At 40.6% G+C, this 13244-nt stretch overlaps 1 protein-coding gene across 2 annotated transcripts in view; it reads right to left on the reverse strand.

Annotated features, from left to right (window-relative positions):
- The window catches only part of LOC104325112 (amine oxidase [flavin-containing] B), a 55587-nt gene that overhangs the window by 33945 nt on the left and 8398 nt on the right, over positions 1-13244 (reverse strand). For both annotated transcript variants that reach the window (XM_069784988.1, XM_069784989.1), the window contains exons 2-3: positions 1642-1736; positions 516-653 (exon numbers count right to left, since the gene is read on the reverse strand). In XM_069784988.1, the coding sequence (XP_069641089.1) occupies positions 516-653; positions 1642-1736 (233 nt within the window). The remainder of the gene's footprint in view (positions 1-515; positions 654-1641; positions 1737-13244) is intronic.

Raw genomic sequence — 13244 nt, forward strand, 5'->3', positions numbered from 1 at the left:
ATTTGCAACTACTATTACAATGCCTTTACTACTCTGCATGTTAGTTTCCCCATCAGCAAAACCAGACTTAACCTCTCACATTTGTTTCAGTGAGGAGAATAATTGTCACTGGTTTAGGAAGCCCATCCTGAGAAACTTTCAGCCTGATTGAAGGTACTTCTAGGACTTCTGAAAGGGACTTTCAGACACCTTAGGCAGTATATATGAGAGCTGACCTGTACAGAAGAGTCAACAGTTGTACTGTTCATAAACAATGAAGTCTTTTGAGAGCTTTTAACTAAGAGGTCAGACCTGAATCAAGGCATCAGTTAACAGGATGCATCTACAGTGTACACATGTAGATGTGCATGCATACAGTAATTTGTATGAATTCTTCATTACCAACATACTTATTTTTCTCCGAGAAACTCAGATGGTTAAACAGGTATACTCCACTGTAGCATGGATGGAAAACAATGATAAAGGCAATCACTACAACTTGCCTGTCTAGAGCAGCATGCTTAAGAGCATCTTACCTTGACATGGTGTATCAGGTGCTCAACTTCATTCACTTTATACGTCTCTATTCCTAACTCTTTAGATAACCGCAGGAGACGATTTTGTGTTGGCCCCACGTAAGCTCCTCCAAGGTCCACATATTTAACTTGCTTATTCTAGTTTATCACACACAACACACAAAAGGGAAAAAAAAAAAAGGATTAAAAAAAGATAAGCCTTTTGTAAATAGCACACAAGTTAAAAGAGCAATCCAGAGGAAGTCTTTAAATGAAACACTCAGAGAGCATTTTGGCTAAGATCCCTCTCCCCATGGAAAACTTCAGTTCTTTGGTAGGGTTCTGGCATGGTGATTACCAAGATATGTTATACCAAGATATTCAGATAATGAGTTCATAACCAGCTTAGCTGGCCTGTTGTTACATTACAGCCTTAACAAACACCAGAGAAAAGAGCCTGACAGGCAAAGAGAGGACAGAGTCAGAGATATCTGTGCGGTTCTTGCTCAGTCAGGCATCTCGCCAACAACTAGTTCAAAACAGACTGTACTAGGAAGTATCACAGGTAAGATTTTCTAATGAGCAGAGTGGGAGGGGGTCTCCCAGGTCAAGGTAGAGCAGAAGGTAGAGGAGTGATGGGAGACATGCTGGTTCTATTTCCTAGCCACCTCCACCATTACTTTAGTCTCCATCACTCCTCACGGGGCTTGTTAGCTCAAGGATCTTCACGGCATGGTTGGCTTTATGGCTATTTTTCATAGATATTTCTCCAGCGTCTCTCCCCAGGAAATTATTCTGAAACTTAGCTAATCATGTTCTCCTTCCAAAAGGAAAGGACTGATGACTCCAGAGCCTGCAGATCACATGGAAATATTCTGTCCCCACCATTATGGCAGTCTATCCCTACTCTTCCTGGTACAATATCTGGAAATTTCCCACCTGTTAGTGCTCTAGAAATTTTCCCTCAAGTAGGTCCTCTAGCAGGAAAGATAAATAAATACATTTATGTACGCTATTCATATAGTATATGTATACTATTCATATATATATACATACACCATACTTGTGTATAATTATACATATGCATATACTATAGTATATACTATATGTATGTATATGTAGTATAAATGGGTTTGGAGATAATTACCCTTACAGTGAAAGTTCTTCCACCAACCCTGTCATTGGCTTCCAGCAACACCACATTCAAGCCTGACTCAGTCAGCAGTTTGGCAGCTGAAAGACCTAAAAGATAAAAACAGTTAAAGAATACTTCTGTATATGGACCCCATGGCTTTTGTGACTTGACATGTAAACACTCATAGCTATCTGTCCAAATCCTGAATTTTTCATTCAAACACTTTGCCAGGGGGGCAAGGTGGAATTAAAAAGAAAAACAATAATCATGAAATGACACTGAAGCCACATATTAGAACAGTTTGTGGTCAAATTTTACATGTGCTGAGCACCTTTTGCACCACATGCTCAGCTCTTCTGATGCATAAGCCAGCACTTCTAATGACAGCCAGTCAGCCAGGCAGAGAAATTGGGGAGGACAGCCTTTTGTTTTCTAACATCAGCACGCCATCTTTTATAACCCCAACAAAAAAAGGAAGAGGTGAACTTTTATTACAACTGTCCTAAATTTTAAAAGTTTTCCTGAAGCTTGTTGTACGCGTCTGCTTTCCAGCTCGGAATATTTTGAAGTACATTAGCAAAGTTCCCACACAGTCAGGTCACAGGTTTCTTCTTCTGAAGAACACAGGGTCTGACTCAGAAGAGACAGAATGTGCGCTTGTGTGTGGCAAAAAGAAGAAAAAATATGAGTAAGTCTATCCAAAAACATCGTTTCTTTTCTCGCTGTCATGGTTTAACTGCTGCAGGCAACTAAGCACCACGCAGCCGCTCACTCACTCCTCCCCCTACCTGGTCGGAGGGGCAGGAGAATTGGGAAAAAAAGTAAAACTCATGGGTTGAGATAAGAACAGTTTAACAATTGAAATAAAATATAAAAATAATAATGAAAAGGGAGATAACAAAAAAAAAAAAAAGAGAGAAATAAAACCCAAGAAAGACAAGTGATACACAATGCAATTGCTTACCACTTGCTGACCAATGCCCAGTCAGTCCTCAAGCAGCAAACCACCCCCCTTGCCCAACTCCCCCCAGTTTATATACTGGGCATGATGTCATACGGTATGGAATATCCCTTTGGCAAGTTTGGGTCAGCTGTCCTGGCTGTGCTCCCTTCTTGTGCCCCTCCAGCCTTCTTGCTGGCTGGGCATGAGAAGCTGAAAAACCCTTGACTTGGGATACGCTCTGCTTAGTAACAACTAAAACATCAGTGTGTTATCAACATTATTCTCATACTAAATGCAAAACACAGCACAGTACCAGCTACTAGGAAGAAAATTAACTCTATCCCAGCTGAAACCAGAACACTTATCCATTCTCTTCACAAACTTTTATTTCAATCTTGTAATTCCTGAAGCAGAGACACCAAGGGATGGAACAATGGGAATACAGAAGAGAACATCTCATTTTAGTTCTGATGCCATAAATCCTCATAATTGCAGAGGAAAATATTAGTGTCACACCCTGCAGCAAGTGTGCCAAGCCGCTATGGGAATGAAAGGAACTAAAAAGGGTACACAACATGGAGGGAATACGGCCTGCAACCTCTCAACTTCTCAAGACCATCTCTGCCTTTTACTTCAGCACACAAACTGAGATTTGTATAAGTTGAGGTTCTTACTTTGGCCACATGTGAGTGAATTTCTAGTGGGATGACAAGAATTATATTCTAGAGGGTTATGTCATCCTCTTGAACCAATAGGATGTGTTGAATAAAGTTCAGCACAGGCCAAGCTAGAAGCCACACTCATACATCATAATTTAGCTACCTTTTCTGGCTCTCTGCCTTGTCACCATCAGAAGGCAATCAATTTCCTCTCTGTGTTCTAGTACATGTAGTTTTTGAGGAGTAATCATCGAAACAGATTGTTCTAAGCACAAGGCAGCCATGGAAGAAATGGCAAAAGCACTGGCAGGAAAAACAGATGGCCAAAGCTAGCATGGCAGGACTGAATGAAATGATAATGAAGAAAATATAGCAGCCCTGGATAGAGAAAGAATATTAATGAGAGCTACTAAAGGTGCTACAGGACATCCTGGTCATCAACTAGTGGCTTGGGAGTAGGAGAACCAGGTCCTGTTCCTAGCACTGCAGTGAATCTGCTGCACTGTGCTGGTTAAATCACTTTAAGCTCTTTGTTTCCCCATCTGTAAAAAAAGACAGAATGGTGTAGACCTATCTATCTGAAGTATTTGACATTTTCTGAAGAAAAGCAGCAGACATTTCCATTAAAAGATCGTACTGTCCTGCTTTTATATCTAGCTTCATGGGCCTATTTATCTTGGATTTTCACATGTTAGTGAGAAAACCAGTAATGACACTGATAAAGGTCTTTCCATAGTTCCTTATTGAGGAAATTATATTGAAAAAACCAGCTGGCTGGATCAGCGTCCTTGACTACACTCACAAATATCTGAAGATACCAAGGAAGAACAAAATACAGAAAACAGTGACAGTATGCAAACCCGGACCACTCCTTCAAACAACTTGTAAAAAGAGATTGGCTCCTGAAGGAAAAATAGGCAACAAAACTCCTAAATAAACATAGCTTACCAGTTAAAGAAAAAAAAAAAGTTGCTCCTCAAAAAAGACAGTTGGGAGACGATCAATAGTAGTTAATAATTTAGAGAATGAATACATAATCTGAAGGCTGTTCTCACTGCAGGTTTCTGTTGGCTTATCATGCTAACAGGTATTGACTAATCAATTAATAATATTCAGTTACCAACACTTATTAAGGAATATGACTTTTGACTTTCTTTATTAAAATCTAATGAATAAGCATTTCAGTACAGCTGGGAACAAAGGCAGTTTATTCCCAAGAGCTGAACAGACAGAGAAGCTTGTGAAAGGATAGCTCTCTAGACTCAACTGAACTGCAGCCGATTTGTGGTGGTCAGCTCAGATATCACCTCCTTGCTTCCTTATGCACCTTTCATCCGCCCTATTGCACCTACTGACTATTTACTCCCTACTGTTTATTTTGGGGCAGGTGCCACAGGAGGGTCAGATGGCACAGCGAAGGGCAAGACTGGGTCTCATAGCACACACAGTACAGGATAAGGCAAGACTGCTGTCACAGATACCACGCTACAGTGCAATATTGACAGTTGGGAACATTGCTATTTTTGGTATCTCACACATTCAGAATCATGGTACTGCCACATCACCCCCCACCCGTTACCTGGAGCTGGACCCAAGACCCCAAATGGGCTCTGGGACTGTTAATGTAACAGCAAGAAGACTGGGTGCTGTGGAGGGACAGCTCCCAACCAAAGTGATACAAGGACAGACAAGGGGCCGGGAACAGCAACAAAAACATATTAAAATGGAAATGAATACTAGCACATGAATATTGGGGCACGAGGTTGAGGTTTACTTTTCAGAAACTAAAAATTGCTGCAGGAAACTCCTACAAACCACTCTTCTGGGCAAGAGTCAGAGTGGCCTCTCCGTCCTTAATACTCCAATTGCTGCAAACAGAGCATGCACAAAGCATGTGAAGCAAAGCCTGGAAAAATCTGTCATACATGATGCAAGATCTCCTCTTGAGAAGTTTAACCCTTCACAAGTTTCAAGGTAAGCCTCTGGCTTACCTCTCACTCTCTTGCACATCACTAACAAAAGGCAAATCTTTAATATTGCCCCCACTCCTCACAAGTGAGGCAAACAGCCACATTCAAACGTAAAGCTCATCCAAAAATGTGACTGATGATGTTATTACTCCCATTTCATTCACAGTGTTTTGTCACCCAGTGGTACCTTCCCCTCCTCCCCAGAAGCATTTCAACAGCATCAGATCTGAATTGCAACATAAGGGCTCAGCCACTTTTGCCACCACTTTGCAGAGGACAGTAATTGGGTTCCGTTTCTATTGCAGGTCAGCTTTCTTCAAGGGGCAACAGAGCGCCGCATCTATATGGCAGAACACATACAGTTAAGCAGCCTCACCTGCAGTTCTGCTCAGAGAATTGATAGGCAGGCAATTAATGCAAACAACAAAGAAGCAAAGATGATAGGTCTTATCCCCTAAGATGATAGTCAGACCCCAGACTGAAAATACCATTGTGCTTAGAGGATGTTTAACTGGGCAAGCCTTCATCCGTTACCATAGCAACCTGGTACCCAACCGCAGCCACTCAGAGATACTGGTGAGAGATTGCCTCCCCCAGAATTTTATAATGCAAGTTCAAGCCATGAAAATCGTTTCTCCATCATACAGCACTCTGCATTCAGACAGATCTTACTCAAATGTAATCATGACAATAATTATTTCATCGTCAGGTCCAACTTATTTCTTTCCTGTTTGATATCTCTGTACCTACTAAACATCTTAAATTGCACCATTTGATTAAACAGCTTTATTATAATCTCACTTCCTAACATTAACAGCTTTCTTTTAATTAAGAGGACAACTAATTCAGGCTGTTTGGGTTTTGGGGGGGGGGGGGGTTTGTGGGTTTTTTTAGAGAAAATCTTAAATTTCTGTGCTAGGGCAGAATCCAGACTCGCATTTGGATTGACAAATGTGACAAGAGTCACATTTTTCATCTGACCCCCATGTATTATGCACTACAATGAAGCCCTACAATCAAACACATCTGGCTATCTAAAAACCATTTTAAAGTAAATTTTTAAAAAACTGTTTGAAATTTTGTAACACTGGTCTGATTCTGCCTGGAATCAGCAAATTTACTGAAATATCCTTTTAACCTTAGCATTTCCACAAAAATTTCACCAGAAAGGACATGATTGGAAGTTGGACCTTTGATATGTCTCTAAATAATACTTGTGTCTTCTTCCATTTAGGTTTGGGTTTGTTTTCTTTTTTTTTTCCATAGGGTACTTCTGTCATTCTCTGGACGGCTAGACAACCAATACACAACAGCAAGCCCATCAGCAAGATTATATTTCTCACTCACGCTACACCCAATTCCCTTGCAGTGTACAAGGGACAGGGTGGGTAATTTGGAGGGGGATGGATTATAAAGCTGTAAATAAAGTTTATTTCTGAAGGCATTCCTGCAGTTCTTAACGTACTTTCTCTATTACTCACTACTTTACCATGTTCCCCCACATTTATTCTCCCTCTTCTAAGAGCAAAAATAAATAATCTCTTCTCTTATATATGTAATTATAAAAATCATCTAAAAATTCTGAATTTTAATTCATGTAGGGAGCAAAGAAAGAGCCTCTAAGCCACTGGCATTCATTTAATAGCTTCAAAGATGGCTGTCAAAAAATTGTTTACTTTATAACCTTAACAATGTCTCTCTCCAACTAAAATTGTAAGCTGAGCAGGAAGAAAGGCTGCCATCATACTTGTGCTGTACTTACTTGCAGGTCTTACTGCAGAACTTGCATGTCTCACACCTCGATTTCCTCAGAATCATGAGATTTGCTGATATTTCTCCTTCCTCCTCTTTATTTATTTATTTAGACACCAAAGATATGTTTACAAAGTACTGCCCAGGGGAGTTGTAACATTTGTAACAGATGCCAGACACTTGGGTCTGCATACAAACATGGGCTGTACACATAGATTAGAAACATCCAACACTTAAAAGAGGCAAGGAGCTGATTTCTACCTTTGCTGTGCCTCCACAACTTGGATATACATGCGAAACAAGCTCTACACTGGCTCGGTTAACTGCTGAGAGCATCCCCCTTGACATCATGTGTTTGAGCAGGGGCTAACACCTGATTTTCCCAGCATATTTGCAGATGCAGCAGCTGCACTGCAACTCATCCTCCAGGCAGCTAGCTGAAAGCTCAAGCCTGCCTGCACGAGAAGTGGCTGCCGTAACATACCTTGTAAATAAAGCCCAAACTGATGCGTTTCTTGCGGATTTTTTCCTTGCTCTCAACCTGTTCAGCCACATCTAAATCACTGTCTGCAGAGATGTCAGGTAACACATGCTCCTTTACGCAGAGCCAGTGGGCAGAACAGCCTGCAGCACTGGAGTCTGAGCCTGAGCGCCTCGATGGGGTCCAGGGCAGTAAACAAGCACAGCACGAGGCTCAGCATGAGGATCTGTCACAAAGTGCACCTTGGAAATGGCATAATACTTAGCCTGCACAACAAACACAGTCCTCTGCCCTGGTGTTGAGAAATTGTGGGATGTAAAAATGTTTCACAAGACTGATAGCAAGAAAAGGAAACACAACATAATTGATTATAGATAAACAAATAAGAGTTGAGTTCAGGGTCAGTAAGGTAAATGAACTCAAGTATTTCTTAACATAAGTATTCAGAAATATTAGTCAGACCACCTTTGTCCATGGACATTTAACATCTTGAAGCTGTTATTTATGAATCTCAATATTTGTATTCTTCTTCTTGATCTTGAGTCTAAGTCTCATTTTGACCAGAGGGGCCAGGAATTTAATTTTTTTGCTTAATGAAAGTGATGAGTCTCACAAAAATCACAAAACCTGAAGTAGCCGTAATGTTTAAGAAAAAACAGCAAGTCCATCAAAATCTATGAAAAGTTACAGAAGCTGGTATTGCTGTGAGATCACACGGGAAACACAACTTTCCTCACTATTAGAAGTCTTCATACAGTAACCCTTGCCTACCATCTCTGATGCTGAGAAATATGTAGAAAACGCATACAGCAAATAAATGAGTTTGGCCAAAACTGCTGCACTGTACCCAGTGAAACAAAATCCATCTGTCTTAACACTGCAGAAGAACTTTTGAGGAGAACCCCTTTGTTAGTGGTCAACACAGTTGCAGTGTTCGATCTAGGGCAATAGGAAGAACTAAAGAGGAATATGCCCCAAGCAGTTGAGGTAAATTGTTGAGGAAGCAGAAAAACACTCCTTTGACCAGGAATACCCTCTGGGTACGTTCCTAGCATCTAAAAATTAGATCAGTTAATGGAAGAAACCCGTTTGCTGTTGCTTAGACCTAATTACTCTAAACTTCAAATAAAACCCCTCCTTGTTTATGCTCAGAGTTCTCTGACCTCCTTTTAAGATATGCCACAAAAACATCCTGTTATTTCAGTGCCATTAGCGTAATACAGTTCGCATGCTACTGCGATACTGAAGGGATGAAGGGCAGAACCAGAGAAAAGGCACGTTCTTATCTGCAGCTAAGCAGCCATTTTGCACCAGTGGGTTTTCTCCTTCCAGCCTTCCACAGTTTCTTTATTGCATTACTGTGTTAGAAACTGCAATTTAATAGCATTGCTTTTGTTTGTGTTGACTGCTCTAATGAACACAATCCGATTACTGCTCTGCCACTAAGAGATTGAACCTGGCGCTGGTCACCTTTACCTCTGTCACTCATCATTAGCCAGCTAAAATGTTTTAATTGAAATAATGGCTTGAGACAATAATGCCTGTAAGGCATTATAGATAAGTATTGTAAGCAAAATAAAAAACAAAACAACAACAAAAAACCAAAACCAACACTGGCCCAGGGTCTGGGTGAGTTAGGGTGATACAGGCATTTTTTGTAACTTTCCTCACATTAATAGAAAGGTCAAGGGATTTTGCTCTCGTGAAGAATACTACCCCTTTATAAATTCAAGGGACATGCTCAGAATTGTAATGGGAGCACTACAACAGAGACAGCTAAGATCACACTGCCTGAAACTCAGTTCACATCAGGCTGACACACTGCTATCAAAATTGGTGAGCATATAGTCAGTTTTCCTGCTTCATTGCTCTCTTAGTCCTCTGCAAGACAAGGTACACAGCATCCAGATTGCTCCAAGAGCTGTCTAGGTGACAATACTTCTGAAAAGCAGAGGGCTACAAGGAGAACAAGATACTGTAACCTGACAATACCTTTTATAAACTTAGTCCCTCACCTACATCCACATGCTTTCACGGTGAAGATAACATTTTTAACTTCTCTAATTTGGGCCACCTTTACAAAAGTACTTTAGATACCTGACTCAGTCTCATGGAAGAAAGATACAAAAATTATAGTTCAGAACCTAAAAACATGGTAGAGCTGTGTCTCTGTAAATTGTCGGTTGGTTATTCTCAATGCCTTACCTTCATGTGCTGAACAGTACAGTGAAAGTATCAAAGCAACTCTTTTTTGATGCAAGCATTTTGACCATGGGGGGAGATACACTCTCTCTTCCTAAGCTGTATCACTGTGCGGCAATGAATGCCATTAAAATGAATATCACTCACCTACAACATTAGAGAACTTAAAAAAATAATAAAACAATAAAATTACAGTTTCTGAAACCCCAAGGAGCAGAAAAAGACATTATCAACCTGCCTATCTGCTTAAAATGTACATTTACTTAAAATATTTGTACGAAGAACATAACATGTCTGCCTAGGATACTGCACTCTATGAGCAAATATAATTTATTTCTGTTAGCATTTCATTGTCTAGCCGAGGCAATGAGTTTTTCTGTCTGAGCACTGGTTCTGTAACCTCGTCACTGAGGTCAGTACGAGCGTCCCTACGAGTTAATGAGACTTTACATGAGCATAAACTCTAGTCCCAACTTTCTGTGACCTTCTCTCCCTGGCAGTGCTCCTAGACGATTCATCCATGGCGCTGGAAGCAGTATTTATTAAGCAGAGTTCTTAACAACAACATTAAAAACATTCAGTCTACATTTGTCCCAGGCATTGCACCTGGTGAAGTGATACAGAGCCTGTCCAGTTACGAGTGAGATGAGCAAACTGGTGGTGCATTAAGCTCAAGCCCCGCCAAACACAGCATGAAGACAGCTTGTCACACCTGGATGGAAACCCAGTGCCTTCAGTGTGGTGGTGCCCAGGCTCAAGCGCTGAAGCCACAGCTGTTCTGCCCTTGCCCAGGGCTTCCGTTTAGCTTCCACTGCATTTTTACATTTGAAGTTTCCAATGAAAATTTAGATTGACAAAACTGGACACTCCAGCATTTCAAAGGATGAGTATTTGTAGTATCAATCATTTACTCAGTAGTCTGTTCATTTAATTGCCATCTCTTACACATGGAGTGGTACACCCATTCAATGCTCACTTCACACTTCAAAAGGAAGAATCAGAAATCTGTTTCTAGGCTCCAGTCAGGTAAAAAAAGAGTCCCAAACACATTCTGCATGTCCTTGTTATGGCCCCAGGATATAACAAAGAGTTAATTGCATCATTATTATTATTATTATTATTATCTGTACTGCAGTATTATCTCACACTCTCAATCCCAGATCTCCTTTGGCTTAGGTCATCCCTTTCTGCTAGTTTACAACCTAGGCTGCCTCAAAACACAACAGACAGAGGGAAGAAACAAAGGAGATAGAGAACTGAAAGACAAGATAGCACTACAACAAACATACCATAGCATTGGAACAAACAAAGCTGAGCACAATGAACTGGCTAAGACATATATGGGTAGTTTACTAAAAGCATCCTTTTAGGCATTACTATTATGAAGAGATATACAAGCAAATAAAATGCCAGCCAGATTTACTCTGCAGAAGAGTTTTGCCTTCCATACACAGCAATGAGGGGAAAAAAAGACTAAGTTACATCTAGCAAATTTTGCAAAATTATGCAACAGTTGCCTCAGAAGAGAAATGCTTATCTGTTTTGCCAACTCTTGCATGTTCTCAAGCAAAGAATTCTTTTTTTTAGTCCCCTAGGAAAAGTAAATGCTCAAAATACATGATCAAATAAAAGATGTGAACTTATAAAATAAACAGAGGCTATCTTGACAATAAAGAGTAACATGTAATTTCCCAGATTTCTCAATATCTGGTGACTCACAGGCATCCATCTAGAGAAGGTCACTTCTCATGGCAGCTAGCAAAACCCCCAGCAAAGCCCCCATGCCCTCATTCTATGGCTATCCATTTCGTTTCATGTTTTCCTTGATCTTCCGCTAACTATTTTCACCCCGTTGCACCTAAGAATTATGGATTTATATTGAGCATGTCTTGGTGTCACTTTCAAATATCCACCAAGCCATGCCCCAGTGACTCTCTGGAAACTCCTATCATCATCATAGCACACGTATACAAGTTGGTAAGTGTACACACACATGCACACACAGGGTAGATACTACTAGGTTGTAAAGCTTACAAGGATTTGTGAACATTCTATCTATCTGAACAACTGAAAAATGAAGATAAACCCCCCCACTTTCCAGCATCTTGTATAATCACTTCACATGCCAGCCAGCTCTTTGATATCCCAAAAAGACCATTTCTTGATGGCCAGCTCAGGCTGAACGATTCCCTGGCTGAGATACCAAAGACTGAGTACATACACATCATCCAGAGAAGTCCAAAAGGGAACTACTGAATGAGAAGACTTTCAAATGACTGTCTTCCTTCCATCTCTAAGTGCAGGAAGGAGAAAGTTTGAGCCAAACAGCTCATGAAAACATCAGTGTTATGAAAGAAAAAATGCTACCATTAGATTTGTATCATTCTGATATAATGCATGGGGGAAAAAAGTGAAGGAAGCATAGAGGAAAAGAGAAGTATCTAAGATGTAAAATAAAAGAATTTACACTCTTTCCTTTCTTCATTTGTGCTCACTATCTAGCATAACTCAATGATTCAGCCTCTGGCAAAGTGTCATAGTTTAATCCCAGCCAGCAACTAAGCACCATGCAGCCGCTCGCTCACTTCCCCCCCCCCCAAGTGGGATGGGGGACAGAAGGAAAAAAGTATACTCGTGGATTGAGATAAAGACAGTTTAATAGGACAGAAAGGAAGAAAATAATAATAATGATAATAAAAGAATTGGAATATACAAAACAAGTGATACACAATGCAATTGATCACCACTCACTAAATAATGCCCAGTTAGTCCCAGAGCAGCAATCTGCTCCCCCCAGCCAACTCCCCACAGTTTATATACTGGGCATAACGTCTTATGGTATGGACTATTTCTTTGGCCAGTTTGGGTCAACTGCCCTGGCTGTGTCCCCTCCCAACTTCTTGTGGCCTTCCAGCTTCCTTGCTGGCTGGGCATGAGAAACTGAAAAAATCCTTGACTTAGTATAAATACTACTTAGCCACAACTAAAAACATCAGTGTGTTATCAACATTATTCTCATACTAAATGCAAAACATAACACTACACCAGCTACTAGAAAGAAAATTAACTCTATCCCAGCTGAAACCAGGACACCAAGCTAGCCTCATTAAAAAAATCAACTCATATTGGAACCAAACAGGTGTCTTGCTCCAGTATTTAGTGCATTCAAACACAGATCTATCACTCAAGCAAACAAAATGCAAGTCTAGATGCAAGCTATCCAGGTAATCACAACGCTTAGTATGAACGAGCTGTTTGATCCGCTGTTGCCATGTGCAGCCAACCAAATAGACTGCATTCAATGTTTTATATACGAATTATACCATCAAGACAAAGACCAGCTGGCTGGGAGGCAGGAGACTACAAAGGCATCTTTACTCCCTACCCTGCTCACTCCCAGCTGAGTTACATGGTGGAAACTGAAAAACGTGATGAAGTTGAATAGTACAAAGTAATATTTGTAAGATGAACAGCTTTCAAATTAATTAAAACTTCATGGAACTCTTTAACCACCTGAAACATGAAGTGCCAGTGGTCACCACCATAACCTAACACTTGTAACTGCAAGATGCCCGAGGCTCTAATGAACCACAGCCACTCTTCAGTGT

The sequence above is a fragment of the Haliaeetus albicilla genome, chromosome 6 (assembly GCF_947461875.1).
Source record: "Haliaeetus albicilla chromosome 6, bHalAlb1.1, whole genome shotgun sequence".
In the NCBI taxonomy this organism is placed as follows: domain Eukaryota; kingdom Metazoa; phylum Chordata; class Aves; order Accipitriformes; family Accipitridae; genus Haliaeetus; species Haliaeetus albicilla.